General features: G+C 41.5%; 1 protein-coding gene across 1 annotated transcript in view; it reads right to left on the reverse strand.

Annotated features, from left to right (window-relative positions):
- The window catches only part of mgat5b (alpha-1,6-mannosylglycoprotein 6-beta-N-acetylglucosaminyltransferase B), a 66,441-nt gene that overhangs the window by 20,306 nt on the left and 21,176 nt on the right, over window positions 1–24,959 (reverse strand). Inside the window, exons 6-9 of the mRNA XM_074655226.1 lie at window positions 22,893–23,060; window positions 20,861–21,025; window positions 15,663–15,832; window positions 1,087–1,218 (exon numbers count right to left, since the gene is read on the reverse strand). Coding sequence (XP_074511327.1) covers window positions 1,087–1,218; window positions 15,663–15,832; window positions 20,861–21,025; window positions 22,893–23,060 — 635 coding nt within the window. The remainder of the gene's footprint in view (window positions 1–1,086; window positions 1,219–15,662; window positions 15,833–20,860; window positions 21,026–22,892; window positions 23,061–24,959) is intronic.

The raw sequence follows: 24,959 nt of genomic DNA on the forward strand, positions 1-24,959 counted from the left end.
ACTAACATCTTAGAAGATGTTGTGTTAATGTCCTCCCACATCAAACTCTAACAGGGTGGAACAGAGGAGACATTATGTGTTTAGTTTACAACAAGAGAAGAAGAAAATCACATCAGCACTTCATCGGCAGTGAATATTCACACTGGGAAGTCAAAAATCAATTGATGTAATCCAATCGGAGATTTATCAATGCCTTGCTTCTCTAATCAGTGTCAGGGCAGAGGAGGAAATTAAAGTATTGGTCTTTCACTCTGTGACAGCTGAGGAGCGTTGGTCGATCAGCTGACCTTGGACTGACGCTGATTGGAATCAAGGGAGGTTTTTCACCGCTGCCCTGCCAGGACCTCGTCTTAGAGAAATCAAAAGAATTATTATGAAATGTGTTGTTTAATGAATGCAGCGCCCTTCTCCTCTTACGCATTCACAGTAAAATGTGGAATAAAAACAAAACAACATTAGACCCAACATGATTATCATTATTTTCACACTGCTATAACTTCTTTTCTTTTACTCTTTTACTCTTTTTCCTTTTTCGTCAATATTTTTTTTTTTTCCCCAGAGTTGCATTAAAAGTTGTTTGGGTTTGTTTGTTTGGATAAAACAAGAGGATTTGCTTTCACACTGACTGCTCCAGTGCTGTCCAGCTGGAAGAAAAGAACAAAAAACTGAATTTACAGAAAAAGAAAAGAGCCTGGAACAACTCTGAATTGTGTTTGCTTTCGCATTTTACAAATACATGAGCTGCAGACGACTTACTCCAACTTTCCCATGCGATGCATATAAAGAAGAGGATAGAAGCCTGCACCTGGTTGATTGATCACTGTGTAAAGAGGCCAAATTGGATCCCCCCCCGCAACGAACCAAAGGGAGAATTTTGCTGATGCACAGTGAAGTAACCCACCCAGTGGCTACCAGCCTGTAACACCAGCCAGTCAATAAGCCAATAGTTAAGTATTTCATCAGAAAAGGCAATTACTGGCAACAAAAAACGGATGCAACAAACAAACACTGTACTTAGAGCTCGGGAAACAAACGGAAATGGCAAGACAGAAATATGAACAGAGAGAGAGAGAGAGAGAGACTGACTTGTGCTTCCTCAGCGACAGACCCATGTGCTGCTTCATCTGCTGCAAGCCGTGGTAGTCGGTGTAGATGAGGTCAAAGGGCAGAGGTCCCGTCAGAGGGCAGCTTCCTCTTCCTGGAGGGACCCCCAAAAACCTGCGGACAGGGCAGATGTGATTTTAGCGTCAAACTGAGCCAAACAGTGTGCACAGTGGCATACAACAACAAACACTGTGATCCCACAGAAGAGATGAAAGAAACACACAAAACTAAAGGGAAAATAAGAAAGAAAGAGAAAAGGCAACTGTCGCTCCCTGAGAGAAATTGAATAACCATTGAAACAGTAATGACGGATCATTCCCCATAAAAGGACTATAAAAAAAAGTACAAATCAACTAAAATACCACCGATCAGATGATTGACATTTTACAGCTGTACTGTGTAATTTCTCCCATCTCTCTGAAGATATATGGGTGCTTGTATGACTTGAGTTTGGTCAGAAGAGAAACATAGCTGAAGACAGGGATAATGAAAGAGCCCAGTTGCGTCGTGGAGCATATCGGTGTTCTCAGCGAGACGGCTGAGCCATTCAACCGAACAATACAGAATTCAACGCTACCAGGCAGCGACGTCTCGCAACGGGGAGTCGCCCCAATTTGTCTGCACACTTGTACTTGTTACGACTCACGCGCGGAAACACGTATTATCTGAGACATGCAGCACGTTCGTTTAACCACACGTCTTTGACAGATACAGAGGGATGGTTGCTTTCAAGCATTATTTGTGCTGAATTCCGCCTTTGTCACGATGCCATCCAAGCACTTACTGCATAAATGCTGGCTTCAAGAGGGCCACAATAGAGCCTTTTCTTTGCTTTTCTTCTCTCTTTCATGGTTAGCCGATTCAACACTCCGGTGCAGACTGAACTATCTCAGCAAATGTTTGATTGCCATGAAATTCTGTACGGGCATTCATGGTCACTAGAGGATGAATCCTGCTGACTTTGGTAATCCTCTGACTTTTCCCTCCAACATGAGGTTGACATTTTTGCTTTTTATTGATGTAAGTTTTTATTGGACTTGTATTGTTGTAATACACAGAAGACAATCCCCAAATATTTCACTATCCACAAACATGTATTTTTTTATTTGTGTTGTGTAAAGTCACATCCACAAAAATACAGGGCGATTTGCAAATACGCATATTTTACCCTGTAAACACCTATTTTGAATCCACATAAAAATGTTATAGTTTTAAAAATAAAGCATGTCATAAATAAAGCAAAGTTAAGAAAAAAAAAATTCCACCAGTACAAATGCATATATATCAATTTACATGTAAACCTATACAATTTTTATATGTAATTAATATGTGTGTTTACAGAGTAAGTTGTTACACTCTATATTTCTGTGGATGTGACTTAATACAACACAAATTCAAAAATACACGTTTGTGGATAGTGAAATATTTGTGGATCATGGTACACATTTGTGGATTGTCTACTGTGGATAACAACTAATAAAGTCCAATAAAAACTTCTATATTCATTGAAATATCTCAACAACTATTGGACGGATTGCTGTTAAATTTGGTGCACACATTCATGTTCCCCCAGAGAATGAACTTTAATAACTTTCATCCTTGGACTCTTCATCTTGCTCCACCATCATGTCAAAATTTCAGTTTGTCCAATACTTTGGTTTATAACCAAATACCTGCTAAACTAATGGCATTCCCATCAGCCTCAGCTTTACTTTGTATTTAGTGCCAATTAGCAAATGTTAGCAGACACTAAACTAACACGGTGTACATGGTAAACATTACACCTGCTTAACATCATCATGCTAGCATTATCACTGTAAGCATGTGAGTGATAGGATAGAGAGCTTTGGCTGAAATCTGAAGTCTGAAATCACCCCCGCGTTCACTCAGATATAATTTGCCCTTGTTTCTTTCCTGTTCCGTGCAGTGAGCCAGACGGGCTTGATCAGTCTCGATAAAGCATCTGCTGCCTGAAGAAATAAGGCATACATAAAAACCAGTCGAGAGCAGTTACAAAAACCAGGAACGACAGGAGATATAAATTTGTTGTCTGCTATGACAAAGTACAGCGCAGCTTCAGAGCACTCTGCTTTCAGTTGGGATCAAGGTAGTGCTTTGTTTGAGAAAAACGCAATCAAGTGTGCCTGTTTTCATTACAAGAGAAAGTGTTGCTTTGTCAAACTTCAGCGGTTCTTAGGAGCCACGCCACAGTACAAAAACTGTACAGCAGAAGAAGAGTAAGTGTGCAGATCTGTAAAATACTCTGCTGTACTAGATGCAGTTTACTGGATGTGAATTCAATGTGACATGATGCAGTTTGTAAAACATTTTTTATAAATAAGACATAAATATAATATTATATAAATATTTATGATATAAATAATAATATATAAATAAGACATGTAAAAACAGTTCTGTGAGACCACTACATACAAAAAACACATACTTGTAATACTATACTTGTGAGGACACCATATGCAGCACTGAGGAGGTGTTGACATTTCTACTTTTTACAAGTTAATAGAGGAGCTATTAAAGGGGAACAACAGCCATTTTTAAAACACATCACGTTTTTATGCCTCCGCCAACCAGTTGCAGTTTACATCCAAGTCTGTCCAGAATGTCATCACTACATCATTTAATCCTATTAGACATTTGTGTGAAATTGTCATAATTAGCATATGAATTCTTGAATTATGGCCAAAAAGGTGTTTTTTGAGGTCACAGTGACCTTTGACCATTCAAAATCTAATCAGTTCATCCTTTAGTCTGGGTGGACGTTTGTGCCAAATTTGAAGAAATTCCCTGAAGGCGTTCCTGAGATATCACGTTCACGAGAATAGGACGGATGGAGAGACCGGGCCGGACGGACAACACGAAAACATAATGCCTCTGGCCATGGCTATCGCCGGCGTGGAGGCATAAACAATACTGTGACCTGCCCATGTACACGCATATTACAAGGGCACGCCGAAAAACCACGAAGTGGCAGCGTCATCACAGTACACAGTAACTGCAAGTGACCGAGTCAAGAATTTCAGCAAAAACAGGTACGGATATTATAATTTGGTAGCTAGCTAGTTAAGCTATAGCTAATTCCATAAATACAGTACTAGACTTTTGTTGACCAAGTAGAGTGCGGATGGGAATAGGCTTAGATGCCTTACTGGTGGGCTGTGCCTCACTGTGGAAACTACAAACTAGCTGCTGTCCAAATCCTGTCATGGATCTCTCCGTTCTAGTGGATTGCTCCGTTCCAGTGGACAGCTCTTGCATAAACTATAAATAGAAAGGTATGTCATAGTTTCCCTGTCTTATAAGTGTTTATTGTTAACATAAAATAGATTCAGAAGTTGACAGCATGCTTATTTATATTGCAAATGTTGAAATTCTATACTCCATTCATATCGCCACTGTTGCTGTTTACCGTGATGACGCTGCCATCTCATGGTTTCCACCCTCGCAATATGCACATACATACAGCTAACAGTTTTAACCTGGGGGTGGGTGGACTGGAGGGTGGGGGCTACGCTTCTGCAACGGCGCCGTTGGACGGAACAGCGTTATCAGCTGTAACCACCGTGTGAGCGCAGTGCAGATCAGCGGCCGTGAGCTAGCCATTGGGGCACAAACATGCACTAAAAGGCATGTGTGGGCGGCCCAGCGATGTCAACAAAGCGAGGAGAAGCTTTGATTACAACACACACAGAGGGAGAGAGACTTCATTCTCTGCTCAGGTAGACATTACTCCACTATATCTTTACATAGCAAATAGTTGTTTGCTGCTATATTAATGCTCTGGATATTGTATACAGCACCTTTAAATATCTAAGAATTACAAAATGTAAACTTGCTATGATCAAAGGAGTTTATATAAAAAAGAGCACTGTCAAGGCTTCTGTTTAAGCTTCATATTTCAAAGAGAAGCAAACCAATAGCAATGAAAGCATCTCTGTGAAGGACAGAGATGATCAAACTTGCACAGGAAGCAGTGATAAAGACCGTCTTCAGTCACCAGTTTGCTGGAAAATACGAAAGCTTTTAGTTTTGCCAAACTGCATCCACTTCATGAAAGTTTTTGCAGTGGTAGTCGTAGACCTATGACCTTATACTCCCTCTTTCTCTTGCTACCTGCCTCAAAAACACATCCTGCACAACTCAGCGTCCACAGACACAAATACCTGCAAAATAAGAGTCTATCGATCCTTCTTTGGACAGTGAACATATTCAGTCAGCACTGCAGCCTTGTGGAAACATGGCATGGCGGCCGGTTCCCCTACAGCAGACGGGATAATGAGCAAGAGCGTGTCAGCCGACGGTGCTTTAGGCTGCGGTTTCATCCGTCAAAGGTATACACCCAGGCAATTCAGTGCTTACACAAACAAAAGTGCTCTTCAGTGGAGCTGTATTTCTGTCGTCTATATTGTGTGCAGTATGCAGCCAGGTGGATATAATGCAGTCCAGCTGCCAGGGTCTCACCTCAGTACGTCCATAAAATATAGATTACTTTGCTTTACAGAAGGGAGAAAGGATCAAGACAATTTAAAGTCAAATTCCATTTTGTACTTTACTTTTGACACTTTCTTACAATGAGAATGCTAACATGTTGATGTTAAGCAGGTTTACCATGTTCACCATCTTACTTTGGTGTGTTAGCATGCTGACAATTGCTAGCATTAAACACAAAGTACAGCCGAGGATGATGGATTGTCACCAGTTTTGCAGGTATTTTGTCATAAACCAAAGCATTAGGCAAATTGAAATTTTAAAATGATGAAGAGACTAAACCAAAAGTTAAGGGATCAACAAAGTGTTTACAATTCACTATGAGGGAGACATGAATGTCTGTACCAAATATAGACTGTATATAACAAGTGGACGTAGTTCGAGTTCGGCATTTTGGCCATCGCCATGTTGATTTTTTGCAACCAGAAGTGACACGAGAGGGTGGAGCTAAGTACAAATGTACGCAACATTTTTAGGTGACCAAAAATGTAATTCACTTTCATGAACAAAAAAAAAACACACTGTGAAAGGGTTAAAGTTCTAAGACAAAAACCTAGAGCGGACAACGCCGTGGTAGCGACCTGTCAATCACAAGGTAGCCACGTCTGAAACCCTGCTTTATGGTCTATTTGACTCTAAATGGGACCATAATTTACTAAATGAACATCATGCTGTATTGAAGAAGACTTGAAACTAGAGATTGAGACTATAAATTCATGTTTATAATGTTTACTGAGGTAATAAATCAAGTGAGAAGTAGGCTCATTTTCTCATAGACTTCTATACAATCAGACTTCTTTCTGCAACCAGAGGAGTCGCCCCCTGCTGGCTGTTAGACAGAATGCAAGTTTAAGGCACTTCCTCATTGGCTTCACTTTTCAGACCCGGAGGTAGCTGCCTGGTACCAAATGACATAGCGATCCATCCAATGTTTGTTGAGACATTTCAGTCCGGACCAAAGTGGTGGATCGACTGACTGACATTGCCATCCACAAAGTCACGCCGCTGGCATGGCTTAAGACACTGAAATTGACTTTCACACATCATACTGAAGATTTAAAGATTTTGTGATACATTCAAATGTATGTGTGATTGTGTATTTTTTCCGTCACACGTGCGGTTTCACTTGCCAGTAGTTTGTCTATGCAGTATCAAATATGTGCGTTTCAATGGTCTGTGTGTGTGTGTGAGTTTAAGTTTAAATTATGCCCTGTATATGGCCTCTCATAGTTTAATGCGAGAGCAGATGTATTACAGTGACTGTACGTGACTCTGCTCCTCACAGATCCACTGAAGCTGCTGCTGTTCAGAGGTTTAATTGGATATATGCAAATCCGGGCAAACTTTAAAGGAAGAGTAAAGGGATTAAAGTGCATTAAGGAGCCAGGAGTGTGGAAATGGGAGTACACACATACTGTAACACACACATAAGCACACACACATATACAGTACGCATACACAAGCAGGCAACAGCGACTCTATCTCTCGTTCTCTCTTTATCTCCTTCACAGATGCGCGCACACACAAGATTAAAGGATAAGGGCTGGCGTTATTTAATCTTTTTATCATTATCAACAAATCCCATGAAAAGACCACAACCAACAATGAATGTGTCCCTCTAACAAGCTCCGTCTGCGTAGCCAAAACCTGACACAGCTTATGCCTCCATGATTTACAGCACCATTGTCATCGAAAAACTATTAAAAACACATAAAAGAGCCACACCGTTGCATAATGGTGACATTTTGCTTTACTGTGATGAACATGACAAATATAGTTTATTGCTCTCAGCAGCATAAACGCGTCCATGAGCATACTCAGTGATGCCAATGAGACTAGAGCTGCTCTTCAAATATTAAAAATGCGATCACAGAGTGTTGTTTCCGAATTAATCACACTGGCCCGTGTCCATCGTGATGAAGGAATATGTTTTTTCTAAATGTGTTTTTAACAGGTTTTGAACGACACTGGAGTTGGCAACGGATAAAGATCTATCTAGATAAAAAAAGATCTTTGTTGTGTTTTAGTGACCTACTCAGACTTCAAAGAGGAGAAATAAGTTATGAGAGAAGGATTGCAAAAGAGAAAGGCTGCAAAAAAGGAGAACAAAGGTGCGAGACTTGCATACATTTCCTGACACCACTTGACAACCACCACCGGGCACAATTTCTCTGTTTCACAGCTGGCCACTGGCACCATGGCAACTCACCAGTTTGGGGGAAAAGGGATAGAGACAGTGTTGGAGACTCCATAGTTGCACTGCATTGCAGGGTGCACACGTCCAACAGTGAGGGGAATTGGCTAAGGCAGATTTACAGGTACATGTGAAGGGTTGAGGCTGGGGGTAAGGGGTTTACCGAGGGCCGGCTGGAGGGAGGGCTCGCAGTTTGACGGGAATGACGTGGGCAGAGAGCGGAGCTGATGTGCCACTGTGTGTGTGTGTGAAGCCGGCCTGCCAGAGGGAACAGAGTCTGGCATGCTAATCGACCACTTGAGACTGCAGGATAACAGGAGGAGAGGAAAAGCTCAGATGTTGACGCTGTTGTGATCAGATACAGCTGATGTACCACTTTGATGTGCAGTATCTGGCTCAAATTCAGCTCGCGAAAATGGTCGCTATGACAGCGCACAAGCAACACTTTATGTCGAACAGCTGTGTTAATGTATAATTACGGCTCATTATTTTCAGCTTTTATTAACTCCTTACCGTTCCGCCCACTTTTTCAAGAGGGTTAGATCAACAGTAGATGTCACATAGAAGTGGTGTACATCATTTGAAAGCTGGGAACCTGAAGATTAATTTGAGAAGCAGCTCAGCACTATGTGACAAGTTGTTCTATTCATAAATCAGAAGTAAACATGTATTAGTTCATTCTGTATGTGGGCTTAGAACATTATAGAAGTGTTGCAGCAATTTTTGGGTTGATGCCATTTGTTACATAGATTTGGTGCTAAATTTAACCATTTTTCCTACTTGAGAATTTGATAAAAATGATCAAAAATCCCTCCAAAATACCACATTAAGACACCAAGACCTTGAGGAACACCATAGAAAAAGTCATGATGTGATTTGGTATCAAAAACTTTTAACATTTGGAGATTTCCGCAAGAATTGCATTGTTTGGCGATGGATTGCGCGCACTTCTGTTCTGTTCTGTTCTGTTCTCAGAAACCCCCTTATTGTCAATCTAGCTAGGAAAGCCATCCATCCTCTGAATGCTCTAGGTATCTAGTTTGTGGCTGTAAAGTTTCATGAGGCTGTGATTATCCTAGAAGTCACCACAGGTCATTTTATACAGTGAGGTCGGTCACGTTTCAAAAAATTGTCTCTACAATAATTGGATCATTGGATCCACAGGAGTCTCAGCTTTACAGTGATACCCAATTTATGTAATTCCAAGACTGTTTAGGAACCCCAGTATGCAGAAATAGTCAAACACACCATTTTTAGAATAGGCGAAAAACATACATTTGTACTACATGCAAAACACTGCATAGTTTTTGCCCAAACTGCTTGTGATTATCATAAAGTTGGCATGTCTGTAAAGAGGAGACTCGTGGGTACCCATAGAGCCCATTTACATTCACATATCTTGAGGTCAGAGGTCAAGGGACCTTATTTAGCCTACTTCGCGATAAGCTAGCATGACCTGGTTGGTATCAATAGATTCCTTAGGTTTTCTAGTTTCATATGATACCAGTATCAGTATCTTCACTCTGGCCTTAAAACTGAGCCAACAACAACCTCTGAAAGACCGAATAGCGTCAGTCGGATGGTTAAGAGGTTGAAAAGGGAAAACTATAAATATCTGCATTGATGAGGAAAAGAACATCAATAATACAAAACATCTGTGGTGAATTCAGATTTTCAAACTGCTTTTGTGTTGTTTTTTTACTTACTAGTGCAAAATCGGCAGCTCATTTGTGTTTTCTCCCCATTTTTCTCTTCAGTTTTTATTTTGCAAGCACTTTCTGAGCTGTCAACATCACAAGAGGACCTAATTCTCTTAAACTGCGGTAAACAAAGTCCTTATGCTGCAGAAAATATAACAATTTTGGGTGCGTAGGGAATCTGTGGGAAAATTGCTTTAAACCTTTCTGGTCATTAAAACAAAAATCCTTTATTTTTCTGTGAGAATCTGCAAAAAAAACAAAAACACTGAGCCTAAAGGAACATATATCTAGAAACACAGACAGTTGTAATCTAGGCACTTAAATTAGTAATCTAAATTAAGCAATATCACACAGGCACTGTACGGTTAACCTCAATTAGTCACCATACACTGTGCTGTATCCTTATGATGTTATCTCACTTATGGCCTACGCTGGCTATTTTTTTTTATCAATGTTGCTGTTTTTGCGTTTTATCTTAAAGCATAGAAACAAAGGCACATCAATCAGAAAGCTGCAGGGTGAGAGAGCATCAGCACTTATGGAAAGGCTCAACCTGAGACTGGCAGCATCATAAGGCTCTTTGTTGGAGCTTCGAGGAAAAAAAGACAGCTTTGATTTTTTTTTTTACACTTCACAAAGCCCTGCACAGACCTGTCATTACTCCCACTGTTCAGGCTGCTGGATTACAGACACAATTGACCCCCGATATGACATTTGCTGAATTATTTCGGGTTACTGATCACACAATGTTTGCAGGGAGAAACAAGGTGAAATTACCTGGTGACTGTTAATGTGCTCTGTCAAGTGAAGCCTACTAGACATAATTGATTTAACACCGCCATCTGCAAAATATCTCACACAACAGCACTCACATCCTGCATGTTAAACCATCTCTTGTTGTGGATCTGTCTCTGGATCACAACACTACTTGGTGGCAGCGTGTGTGCGTTACATTACTTCTCCACTCTGCTGACAGAACTTGCTAAAGCTGACAAGCTGCAGCTACCTCTGCCCTCCTTATTCTCTCCCTCTGTTTTCTCACTCCGTCCTCACCCCCTCATCCACGGCTCCTCAGGTGTTGAGGCACCATGCTCTGTCGCCGGCTAATTACCCGTGTCGCTCTGGTAGCAGATGAGATCCCCCCAGGCGGAAGTGACAGCTGTCTTTGCCGCGTTGCAAACTGCCGTAGGGCCCTCCCCTCAGGGTGCGACAAGTGCCGGTGTTACTGACAGAAGTGATGTCACGGCCGCTTCAATCGCCACCTCAATTACAGTGAACCCAGGACTGTACTTCTTCTCTTCTTCAATTACTACCGCTCTCCGTTTACACCGATCTTTCTTCTTCTCTTCGTGACTGAACTTCCTGTCAACAAGTTTCAAACTCACATCTCAATGTCTGCACTGCTACCATTTCTCTTTTTTATAGATGACGCTTTTGTCTAAGACTTACACAGAGGACGAATGATGCAATACAATAATATCAAAATGATATTTATGGAAAGTGGTTGCATCTTGAAATGTGTATGTTTCAACATATACTGTAGACCCTTTTACAGCTTGCAAACAATGATGAAGTGTGCGCACGCAGTTTGGCAACAAAAGTACAGCGATAGCAATAGCTTGTCAAGCTATGCAAGGGCATTAAACACCAAAGATCGCGAAAGCAACCTAAACACTTGTGGGGCGGCTGTGGCTCAGAGGTTGTCCACCAATCGGAAGGTCAGTGGTTCTATCCCGGCTCCTCCAGTCCACATGTCCAAGTGGCCTTGGGCAAGATACAGATATATATATGTACTCAAATTGCTACTGAAGGCTGTACCATCGGTGTGTAAATGTGTTAAATTAGATCCTGATGGGCAGGTTGTCACCTTGCATGGCAGCCTCTGCCCTCAGTATACGAATGTGTGTGTGAATGGATGAATGCTGACATGAAGTGTAAAGCTCTTCGAATGGTCGGAAGACTAGAAAGGAGCTATATAAATACAAGTCCATTTACCATTTAACAAAATGACTTTCCAGATTTGTGTGCTATTAGTGAGTGGGTAGAAGACATTAGCAAGTGGCCCAATATTTAGTTGCCAGATACATGTATTTAGTGGAGAAACCTAGCGTGTAACGTTACACCGGTGAGAAATTACAAGAATACAAGTCACTAGATGCTTACACTACGTTATGTTTGGTCATGTACACAACGTCAGATACCATGACAGACTCAGAGATTAGAGTTTATTGAGTTTTAAAATGGGCGCTACAAGCATGAGCATTTCTGATTGAGACCACGGTCCAGTGGTAATCAACACGTTTAATAGCTTGCAGGCATAGATATCGCCGGTGTTTTGGTTTAATGAGAGACCGTGTTAAAGCTGCAGTAGGCAGTATATTTTTGGCATCATTGGGCAAAAATTCCATAATAACCTTTCAGCATATTATCAGCCGGCTCTCATAGACAGCAGACCTCAGATCAGCTCTTACTGCTTGTTTTCCTCCAGTCTGTGAAATCCTGCAGATGCCGTTAGGAGCACCGGAGGACACAGACGCACATGATTCTTTTCAGGTTACCTGTTTCATGCACTACTGTCACAATATATTTTTTTTTTTACAAAAATAACTTTTTTAATCATATTTGCTTCAATCTCGCCTACTTCAGCTTTAACAGGTGACTTTCAGCCAAATGCATCGTGGTTGCTCGTAGTGACGGCAGTTGTTGAAAACACTAACAGAACATACTGTATAGGTGTGCTCATAAAAGCCTGCAATCAATTTTAAATACATACTTATTCGCATTGGGCTGAAAGTCATCAATTAACACGGTCACTGGTTAAACCAAAACACCTGTCCATCAAAAAGTTGTTGACATACTTCAGTGTGGAGAGAGTGACCATCATTGCCACCAAAACAGAGTTGCATTACCAGCATCAACGGGGGAGTTAGGTCATCATTCAGCAAGAAGACACCTATCACTGTTTCTGGACAGCTATGCCATCTGCTATGTTTGAATTTACCTGTCTTCTTTGTAAAACACACGTTTGAGAAAAGTAATATAAAATAGGTTTATAATTGTCATCTGCTACGCTCACACTGCAAGCCTCAGCTCAATTCTGATTTATTGTTCAGATCCGATTTTTTTGTTTGGCTGTTCGCATTATTTTTTAAATGTGGCCAATATCAGATTCCAGTGTGAACTGGTCACAATTATGAACTGACCCGCATGCGCAAAATACAATAACAAAGACGTCACACGTAGCACACTGTTGTATGGAAGTAAACATGGAGGCCACTGAAGCCAGCTTTTTCATGGTTTCATTTATAAGATGATGAGCAATAACATTGCATGATAACAAGGACGGGGATAAGGAGAAAGAGGGCAATGGCTGCTACTTCTGTGTGGAGGTGCGTGTGGATGACTCAGAAGTGGTGGGATCATGACATGAATGGTTTCACAGTGCAGAATTGTGACAAATGTTGATCTAGACTGACGTAAAAGTTGTATGAATGTCGACATGACTGTTCAGACTAAGGTCACACTGCAAAACATTAGATCTGTAAATAGGCATTAACGTAACATAATATTGATTCATATTTGATCAGCGCGGCCTAGTTTGACCGTTTGGTCGGAGTTCGCGAGTGTTTGACAGCCGGCTCTCATAGACGACAGATGGACAGCAGACCTCAGATCTACTCTTACCGCATGTTTTCCTCCGGTATGTGAAATCTTGCAGATGCCGTTAGGAGCACCAGAGGTCACAGAGGCACATGATTTTTTTCAGGTTACCTACTGTCAGAATATAGCGACCATTTTATAAAAGATAACTTTTTTTAATCATATTTGCTCCAACCTCGCCTCCTTCAGCTTTAAGCTATTTGTGGTCTTTCTCCCCTTTATTATTCTACATGACATCGCAGTCAATACAGACTATATGGCGTGAAAATGACACACCTAAAGCAAGAAAGGCGTTCTTATTACACGCTTTTGCCTTGCACATTATCGTGTCATTCAAACATCTTTTTGTGCGACCGGGCTGTGTGATTTGTGCTGTTCACACGATTATGAAAAAAACTGATCTGAGTCAGATATGTGCAAAAGATTTGGGCCACTGCATGCGTGCAGTGTGAACGTAGCCATAATTTAAGTAGCAACAGGCTGATGTAAAAAAAAAAAATCAGGCTCATAATAATTACATTAACTGAACAATCCCAACTACTCCCAGAAGGATGTGATCAGTTCATCCCTTGAGAACATTTTGCAGTGTGTGAGAAAGACTCAAACGTCTTTGTTTAGAGACGGCAGCTCAGTAGAGCCTCAGCAGGATCTTGTAGAGGAAAGACTCTGGCTGAAGGAGGGATGCGTGAGCAAAACTGATTTGTCTGAGCAGGACAGCAAAGGAAAGACGCCGAGCCAAAGTGACTACTCAGTGAAGCCACCAGAGAGCATGAAGGTTGCCAATTAGACTCAATTATGTGATGCAAGCCAACAGCTTGACTCCCACAGTAACCGAGCTCCCGTTGTGGCTAATCTGTCTGTCGGCGAAAAACGCTAAACATATCAACAACCCCGTCCGCGTTCAGAACCACAGCAGGCCGTTCAGTGGTATTAAGCTCCTCTCCGAAAGGCCTGGGTGGGAAAGTGAAGAGCAGGAAATGTAAATAGATAAAAGCCTGAGGGAATCTGTGGGAGCACAACCCACATAACGATCTGTCAATTTGATAGCGTGTGGGAGAGTAAGGGATGGAGAGAAAATGTTCCCCCCTTTTTCTATTCATTAATAGTCACAGCGAGGGGATTTGTGGATGTTCAGCATCTGCCATTAACTGGCCGATTCAAGATGGCCATAAAAAACAGAGTGGGATACGTACACTGGGTTGCGTTCGGTGGGGAGAGGGAATGCGGTCTGAGCCTGATAATAAATCCACTTGCCTTCAATTTCAGTTTTCCATTATATTTTTCTCTAAGGCTGAACATTTAATTTCCTGATGAATAGAGACCAATATCAGCCCTAATGGAACGCCACTGCATACTTATATAAATATACACATACCAGTAAAATCACTCAATAAAGTCTCTCTCTCTGCACGCACACGCTATAGACTATATTCATCTGTCGGAAAGTATTAGCCCTGACCTTGACCGATGCTTCTTTGTGAGTCTTCTGCAATTTTTTTTAAACATTTCTGATGGTATTCCCGGTAGAGACAGACTGCAGTGATTCACCACGACACCAATTAGTGGGGTAAATAATAGCACGGCCGGCAGAAGCATTCCCACTGCGGCATCCTCCCCACCTCACTGATCTCCCTAGTCTATTCTTATCAAGGCAGCTTTTCTTCACACGTTTGCGATCAAAGGGCAGCTCTAACTCATCAATGCCCTCACCTCTTCCCTACAGCAATGGATACAGTGCTCAATAACAAGAGCACATTATCATCAGCCTGTCTGCTTCAGCTTCACATCACCCACTGGCAGAGAAGAATTGACAGCAAATCCCGTCTTGTACACAGTCATTTTCCTGACCAGCCAGCGTGAAGCAGTTCTGAAAGATCACCGGAAAATGTCCGAGACAGGACTGGAACCCGGCTGCCTCTTATTGCACCTCGCCAGTTCCAAATCAATAGCCTTATATTTTTAGATGAAACCACCTCGTCTGTCTGACTGGAAGGCACGTTGCGTAAATATGTATGTGTGTGTGTCCACTGGTATAAGCACTTTGTGTTTGTGATGGCAAGCGACAAGCCTGTTATCGCTCTGTAGCTCTGGTGAGCTGCGGCAGGAAGGAGGTGCACAAACTGTAGAGATGCTGTCAAGCCCTCAGGCTGAATCGGCACTCTGCAGGAAGGAGAGATAGCTTATCCGTGTGTGGCCAAAGGTGATCGGAAAAACAGTGTGTGGGCAACAACGGTGCGGCGGTCGGGGCTTGATGATCCCTCGCAGAGCGTGCAGAACGGACAAATCAAAAGCGTTTCCATTCAACGAATAAGAATAATGAGAATAAAACATTAAAACAACAGATGATTCCTGCGCTGGTGCCCCACAGAATATCACATTAAATATGGATGGGAGAAACATGACCACACAAAGCTGAATATTGCACATCGACTGAAGCCTACAGCTTGGAAAAAACATGAGAAAACAACATGATCAGAGAGGAATAAATCTAAACGTACCCGTGCAGCTCCTTGAGAGAAACCGAGACCTTGAGGTCGTGTCCCAACACGTGGAGGGCTGTGAGGATGTCGGCCCATTGCACCATCTCGCCCAGAGGACCCCCCTTCAGCACTTTGGGACTGAAGACATCCCCAGACTCCTCCGTCAGAAAGCCCACATGAACTAGAATCTGAATGTAGAATGAAAAGGAGAAAAGTCAAGGCAAGAGAAGAGTGCAGAGCACTACGGCATAGTGTTGTGCTCATGCAATGTGTTAAACCATTTCAGCGCTGTTATTGTAGAGAACAAGCCATTATTTAGATCATTTTTTTATTTTTATATTCAGACAATCTCCATTCCTGCGTGGTGAATAATTGAGATTTTTGTGAGAGCAATTTTCACAAACGCTTCAGAGGAATAAATTCAGATATTTGGCATGGATCTGTGGTGGCAAATTTTAAATATAATTGAGTATCCAATGAAAGCAGAGTGACAGCATAGTCACACCAATGCAACTCCTAAGACATGCAATGAACTGTGCACGTAGCCCGCTGAGGGCTAATTGATATGCAAAACGATACACGAGCGGTTTAATTGCCGATGTGGAAGGATGGAATTTCCAGGCTGTTAATTATGTAATGAAATTAGTTTTTTTCAACAGATGGCAGAATTTTTTTTTTTTTTTCTCAATTAATTTTTTTGAAAAAAAACATTTTATTCATCCACTAGACCGCACATTTATTCAGCTATTTGTTTAGTGGTGTGAGAGTGAATTCACTCACACACCATTTACTGTAGATATCAACATTAACCCCTCCAACACCTGTTTGGACAGACATACCAGTCGTCACGCTGTCCTTAGTCTTCCAATTGGCAAACAGAAAAGACATCTGAACCATCCCCCAAAATCAATTTCTTAATAGAGCTGCAGATTCATTTCATATCAACAAGGCCTGGTTTAAAAAGATGTTAATGAGGTTTAGTGAGGTCAAGTTAAATTAGCAGCTGGATTTCACTGGTGGTCCAGTACGTATCTGACTGGGATAAATTGGTTTTCAAATGGGTGCTTTTCAGACTTAAATCTTATAACTAGATATGGTTCAATACCATTTTTATTCAGTTCTGCTACCAATTCCAATCCAATCCAATATTTCATCTCCTACACTGCTGACACAAAGGATTTCCCCCGTGTGAGCCGCAAAGCTGTTTAGTCTGCAGCGCTGTACACATGTATGACACATGTCAGATGTAAAACTCACCGCCCGAACAACCATGCCAAATGTGGTCGGGCAGAAATATCCCGTTTGGTGGAGGACAGGAAGGGAATAAATAGAAAATAAACAGGGCTCAAATATTTTACTGTTGAATACTGTGAAAAGAGTCTTGATGGTTTGAAGTCCAAATGAAATCACATTTAGTTATTTTTTTGCAGTCAAAATAAAGTTTTTTTTAATTATTATTGGCAAATGGTTTTTATTATTGGAAGGAAGAAAAAAAAAAGGTCTTTGGAGAAAGATAGAAATGCCCCCTTTGCTCTCAGTGACAAAAGTGTTAGTGGTTTGATTGACAGCAGCTGGCAGGCTGAGAGAAAGTCTTGTGTCAAAGTCTGTTTTCCCCTCGAACAGAGTCTCACTCCTGTTAAAATTATTCTCCCATACCGGCAGGAGAACCGGAGACAAAGTAAACAAACTTTACTGGCAGATAGTTTGTTGTTAGGAGTGGTGCTGAAGAGTGAGGACGGCACCAGCATCTAAATGGACCGTAGTGACATTTGCAGGTATGTTTACTGTAAATGCTGTTTAATGAAGTGAGCAGCCACCTAGCCTGCAAACTGTTTGTTTGGTCACTCATCATCACGTTCAAATCATTGTGCTTCCAACCTGATCAAATTAACCAACACGCCACTGATGATTCACGACTCAATCATCAAATGGATACCAAGAGTATTAGAGGGTAAGGAGCTGGTTGTTAACGCTTAAAGACTCAGTGCACACTAAGGACAGCAAGACAGATCAGGAAGCAGAAAAAAACATGTTAGTCTGGCTAACACGTTCCATATAACATCTCTCTTCTCCTCAAATCTTTCTAATTCTGTTTCAGCGATGGAAGCCAAGCCTTCAGCGTCTGGTTAATGGACAGCAACTATTACTGTCAAACACACCAAAGCAGGCATTTTGGAAGAGTTATTAACAGAACTGGCTTTGATTTATCCAACTGAAAATTGGCCGATGAAAGGAACTGATGAAAACCTCACACACGCACACACACGGCAGAACGCCAGGAAACCATCAACTGGTTTACAAAAAGCAAAACACTACAAATTAAAGTCTTTCATTCCTCGTGTTTCATTTAAGCTTTTGGAGTATCAAGCCGCTTTTCAGCTACAGAGGTTTTTTTTGTGGAGAGCTGTCTATATGTTCTGAGTGAAACGCTTTGGTGAAACTGAGATCTACTATACAGTCCTCAGTCTCTTCACTATGAGAAGCAAACCTACACATAATAAAACACTGTGCTTTATTAATATGATACTCCGTAAACGAGTCACAGATGTCTCAGATGAACAGTGCTTCAGGCAAAAGAGACATGAAACGCCCCAGGTAACGTTACGTTTTGTTTTTATAGACCTATTCATTGCCATTCTATTGCTAAGGCAACAGCTTTGGTCCAAGTTTACTTCCTGTCAGCTACTGCATTAACAAACATTACAACAGGAAATACACAGGGGCCTATTTTAGAATGTTTATGTAATGAATCATTTTATACAAATTATCAGGTTAGTCTATATTTCCTACATGCAGTGCTGTTTGTTAGCAGGAGTTGAGTATACAGTGTGTTCCTACTCGGGTGCTGACTTTGACATCAGATTTAATGGTAAAAAGAACGAAACAATGACAATATGATGTAAGATGTAAAGAGGGGAGAAAATTAACTTTATGCGGTCAAATAGCTTGGTCATAATTTAACTAATATTAGGACACTCACAAGCGACAATTAAAAAAAAAAAGAATAGTCAAAATTAGGGCTATCGATTAAAATATTTAATGGCGATTAATCGCATGATTGTCCATAGTTAATCCGATTAATCGCAAATTAATCGCACATGTTTTATCTGTTCCAAATGTACCCTAAAGGGAGATTTATCAAGTATTTAATATCACCATGGAGGTGGGCAAATATGCTGCTTTATGCAAATGTATGTACATATTCATTATTGGAAATCCATTAACAACACAAAACAATGACAAATATTGTCCAGAAACCCTCACAGGTACTGCATTTAGTATTAAAAATATACTCAAATCATAACATGGCAAACTGCAGCCCAACAGGCAACAACAGCTGTCAGTGTGTCAGTGTGCTGACTTGACTATGACTTGCCCCGAACTGCATGTGATTATCAAAAAGTGGGCATGTCTGTAAAGGGGAGACTTGTGGGTACCCATAGAACCCATTTTAACTCTGACAGCCCAAGTCTGAATCGAACCAAAAGAGGCTGAGATATCCTGACTTTTAGTCCCTAGTATGGGTCAAGCTCCGAAAACACTGGATCCTACACTTCCCACGATGCAACTGGATAGTCTTCCTTTAGACTTTCCCTGCCTTGTAATGGCCCACTTCTTTCAAACCCCACATCTCCAGTTAGTAAAGCAGGCAAACTGTTAAAATGCGAAGTCTCAAGCACATGCCGAGATAACCCTGATGACATCACTGTGACATCATTGGGGTAATTCTTACAGACTTTAGAAAGCTCCTCCACAGCCACAGAAGATATTATACAAGTGTTTTCATAGGTTGGTTAGTGCTCCTTGAACTGAACTTAATGTGTAAAACGGGTGGAGTGTCCCTTTAATGTTTTGATTTAGATTTATTTGTCCCCAGAGGGATATTTGTTTCCACAGCCAGTACACAGAAACATACAGGGCGATAAGATAAGATACTGTATATATCATGAACAGGGTTACTGTATATTCTCTAGTTAATACATACAGTACTTTCCACATGTGTTCAACAGATGTGAAGGTCTCTATCTTTCAAATTACTGTATGCTCTCATTCACTGCTCACCTATAACGTGGGTGTAAAAATAGTGTTGCAATGAGGATGTTGTGGTGTGTGCAACACTATTTCTATACCCACACTATACACTATTTTACGGTGTTAGTCATATGTCCGTCAGCGTAAATGCTCCCACATGTCAGGCAGTGATGAGGAACCTTATGTTGTATATAAATGTGAGTGTAGAGTGGATAAGGTAGACTAAAAGCTGCACACATTATGTTAGAGTTATTTCATTTCTTATAATCTCTGTGGGTCTGAAACAAAGTGGACTGATTGATTGGTTGAGAGTTTAACAGCGGGGTTATTTTTACCAGTATATTCTGGACCAGAAAAACACTGAGAAGCTCAAAGCAAACGAAGACTGCCGGCACCCCACTGGCAGCATTTCATTTCAAAACCAGACAAATCATCATGTGTCATCAACATATCAAAGAGCCGCCAAAACGCAAAAATAACTCGGCAATTGAGGGATGAAAGTGTAGCAGTTTGAATCACCGAGTGTGGGAAGTTCTGAAACATTTACTGGATATTTCCAACACTTTTCTGGGGGTTAATTCCTTACAAGTTATAGTGTCTTGTAGGTTGTAGGTTTTAATATATATGCCAGGAGGGGGTCTAATGTCATTTCATCAGACGTCTGTTCCAGCAGGCAGCGCTCTTGGACACTTTGTGGAAATGTCCTTGTAATAAATGTCAGTGGTGAAAGAGCACTATAGCCAATCGATGCATCATTATCTACTTACTGTATGTCTGTAACTCAACATTCACACCGTGTAGCTGAAGATAAACGAGCATGTTAGTGCAACAAACTCGCTGCTGTTCTGGTAACTTAGCAGCCTGGCATGTGGCCATTAAAAGGCTGTCTGGCTTTCTGATGTTTGATCCAAAACATCCTGTACTAAGAGTTTTTTTTCTCTCTTTCATGCCTAAATTTGGAGTTGAGGAATATGTTTCCAGACTTACAGAAAAAAAAATCAGTTGAAAGTGAGAAAAGCACTTTTTTGTTTTTACTGGCTCGTCATCTGCAGTCTGTTTGCGACCACAACGCTTTGAAAAGATGAAACCACAACACTGACTTGTTCTCTCATCCCACACTTTCATCCTCCAGTGTGTGCAGAAGCGCATGTGTGTGTTTGTGTGTGCGCGCCTCGTATATTCACCCTTTTCTGCTCCCTCCAGTGGTTGCGGAGCTTGTCATCCAGCCGTCGAGCGGCGGAGGCCCACTGTGCTGCCATCCTGCGTATGCGTCTCTTCATGAAGCTCAGTGACTCCTTCCCGGTGCCCACCTTCTCCAGCAGAGCCCCGATGTCAGACTGGAAAGCAGCCTGGAAGACAGGAACAATAAAAATAGCTGGAGAGGATCAGAAGTGTAGAGAACTTCTTTTCATAAGCCAGTGCTTCCTTTTTTTTATGAAGACCTTGTACAGATGTTCTACTCCAGAAAATACTAAAAGAACAGGCTCAGATTTATAAATGTGAATACCAGAAACGTCGTTATAAGGCCGTTTTCTTTTTATTAGAGGAGACTGTATGTAGCACACAGAGCCTGTCATATCCTGTTATCTGCCAGAGCCCTGTGGCTAGGCTTCTCAGACAGGTTGCCTGAGGGATTCCTGGATCATCCTCATAAATAGTCTGCTCTCATTTTACATCTCCTCCTCTGCCCACTATAATCACTGCATCACAGTGCAATACCAGCATGCGAGTATTAATCAATGGAGTAACTGCATGGGGGAGCACAGAGGGCTTAGAGATACACTGAAGAGGAATCTGATGCGCACAAACGCAGACTGTCTGCCTCTCTCAAAAACGCACGCACTCTCTCAAAGACAAAATCAATATGCAGAGCCGTACTGTACTCTCACAATGCAGGTGAATTATTGCTCTCAAGAGCAACTTTGTGTGCGGCACAGCAAAAAAATGCAGCGTACCCAAGGGAAGCCTTGGGATTAGTCTCAGTGAATACAGGCTGGCAATTAGAGCAGAAGGTAGAACTGCAGAATGAATTCACATCAGGGCCCGTCGTGCCGGCTGTACATTACTCTGGGGAGAAAGAGAGAGGAGGGGCGAACGGTGGGATAGACCGGGAGGAGTGATTGGAAAGCAGCACAATGCATCATCTATTGATGCTGAAAATAAGAACCAAACGATGCAGAAAGGCAAACAGCAATGAAAACTGGGAGTGACAGTGTGCACTTATTCAGATTCTCCCAGGAGCTATTGATCAAAAGATGAAGCAATAACTGCTCTCCTTGAACTTGGGGGAATAAGTAAAAAAGCACTCTGTGGTGTCAGTGTGAGGCTACCAAATCTACAATAGCAGGATTTCGACAGCACCTTGGTGTTTAGCATCCTGTGGGGACAGAAAATTGTGATTTGGCTGGCTTGTCTAAAAGAGACCTCAATGTGGATATTAATAGGTTTGGGAAAAATATATTAAATCTTTTATTTCTATCTAGACAAATGTACTTGTTTTTAGTGTAGCTGCACTGGTTTTGAGATGTAATTCCTAAATATATAGCCGTATTTCAAGACAACAGCACTAGCTTTTGCTAAATCCGAGCACATTTCCGTACATACTGAGGAAAACAATCTTAAATCTTTCTTTGCATCTAGAAAACGGTACTTTTTTTTAGTGTAGCTGTACTGGTTTTAAGATGTCTGTGGATTCTTTGAGACTAGATATTTTTACTCGTCTTACAAAATCTTGGCAAGTGAAATTTTCCTCATCTGTTGGCTGATAATTTTGCTTATTTAAAGTGATATTTCCCCCCATTGTATTGCTTTTTCTTGTTTTTGAGAGCCTTTTTGCACTGTGCTGTTTATATTTTTCTTTGTCATTCTCAATTCTCTATTGACTATGACTAACTTGGCACGTGAAGAGTGCACACTAACATGCGTCGTCAGCTGGGTCTTTTCACTCCCAGCTAACATTTAAGAGAGTTTTATACTTTTCCCCAGGATCTTCTCTTCACTCTGAACAGGTGTGAAACAAACCAGCAGTCTCTCGTACAGAAACGAGGACACGCTCCCTTGTTGGCCTCCCACTTGAGAAACAGGCTATCGTGTTCCTGGCTGCTTCTGCTTTCAAAGAACTTGGATTAAAGTCTCTGCTCTGTTCCTATTTTTTCCCTTCTTGAGCCAACAGTGTTGTGAAATTAAAACACTTATGATATGGAAATGTTGTGTTACCTGTTTCTTGGGCGGAGGCTTCAGGGTGGGTGTAGCAGTCTGGTTCCTCCAGGCCAGCGGGGGGCAGAACCACTCCACCTCGCTCAGGTAGACGAGGAAGGAGCAATCGGAGCCGTCCACGCCATAGAAGGCATAGCAAGGGTCCGAGGTCCAACGGGCTCGCATCCACTGGAAGACAAAAACCCAAACAGTTGTCTCTCAAAAACACTCTTAGGGCACTACTTAGGTAATAGCAAATCCTTACATTTGACTAAAGGCTGGTTAAAAACGCATCCCTTGTGTCCTCTCATCATTTTGTAACTCTCTGCTGTCATTCTTCACTCTTACATTTTAACTTCAATTTGATGCCTCTGGTCTTTTAATGTGAGGTACATGCACAGAAAAAAAACTTTATTAATATGACGTTATGTAGGTTAAGGGGACTACATGAACCTTTGATGCTCTGTGGTCAAGTACCCCAGATAATCGACAGAGCTTTCATGGCTTCCCGCTCACAGGTGGAGTCAGCAAAACGGCGCGACGAGGTCGTCCAGCAGGGTAACTAACGGGATGAAGACGTTAGAGAGAGAGAGGGCAGATTTTGTTTGCGGCGTTCAGGTCAACTAATTTTCCGACACGCACCGTAGGCTGCAAAGAGTGTCCAAGGAGAGGAAGCAGACAGGGTACTTAAAAACGTCTGGTTTTGTTATTAGTCTGGATGGCTTTCATGAGGTGGTAGGGAGCTAATGGAGCATCCATCTTACTCCCCCTCCAGGGTACAGCGTCCTCTGTGTTTTGCTGACGTAACTTAAGTTGTTTTCTGTTCAACGACGCCTGAAACTGTGAGGTTATACTAAAGCAGGTGACTTGTACCGCCCACACAAACCAGAACTATCTCTAATTTGTACATATTGTATGTGTATAGTGCATTCATATGGTGTGGGACTGACTGGCATATATTTATGGAGACCTACTTCATGCATAAACATAATAATTGTGATACTAAGAATAAACAACAGTGCACCTTGTTTGTTTTTCTATACTACGTCTTAGCTACGGTTATATATTGAACAGAAGGTGCATATTTCACTTCAAATCCTGAGCTTTTCTTTCTTCACCGATTTCCACGCGTGTTAACAGAAAGAAGCACACTTTGGACATGCTGTATCATTTATGCTTGTATTGTACACACTGCAGTTTTCTGCTGTGGCTACTGCTGATATAGGCTGTAATTCTTACAATGTATATATATATATATATATATCAAACTTGCCAAACCTGAGACTTCAAAAATAGGGAGGATTTCAAAACTTGGAGGTCCTCCACAGAAAAAATTAGTTTCAGAGACTTTGTTTCCTGCATTCTGGTGACTTTTAGAGAATTGAAGTACACTGCAGCAGCATTTTTATGTTAAATAGGCCTACTTTGAATAATAATAATATAATTCTCAGGAAAGAAAACTGAAACTTCACCCCTCTGGCGTGCACTTGTGTGAATCTCTGACATAAACTAGGTAATATTCATCAGTTTTTATAATTTTTTTTGCCCCTGCTTGACTATTACTATCTCTTAGTACTCTTGATTTATCTCTCCGTCTCTTACTCACTGAAAACCCATTCAGAGACAACGCAACAACGGCACCATCGCGCTTTAAAACCCAATATTTCTAACGATTTGCGTTGCACCACGACGCCTTTCACTGTGTCAAGCAAAGCCCAACTTTGGGCACTGCACGCTGTGATGTGCGGTGAGCACAGATCAAATCATGTTGGGTCGCGAACAGCTCTCTTCCGCCGGGATACGACATTTGGTGTAGCTCTATTGACGTCCAGGCGGAAACAGTAGGGCTTATATACACTGTGCAGTGCCAGAAACAAGTTGATATAACGAAATGGGGAAAAAGGGTGTGAAAATCAAGAGAAAAAACAGGAGAATTGTGACCCTGGGAAGAACCCGGGAGAGGAGAATAAAGAACGGGAGTCTCCCGGGAAAATCCAGAGTGTTGGCAAGTATGATGTAAATGATATACTGTATGCAGCGTGTTTATAAAACCACCTTTTGTTTTCTTTTCCTGTTTTTCTTTGTCAC

This window comes from Sebastes fasciatus, chromosome 13 (assembly GCF_043250625.1).
Source record: "Sebastes fasciatus isolate fSebFas1 chromosome 13, fSebFas1.pri, whole genome shotgun sequence".
NCBI lineage: Eukaryota > Metazoa > Chordata > Actinopteri > Perciformes > Sebastidae > Sebastes > Sebastes fasciatus.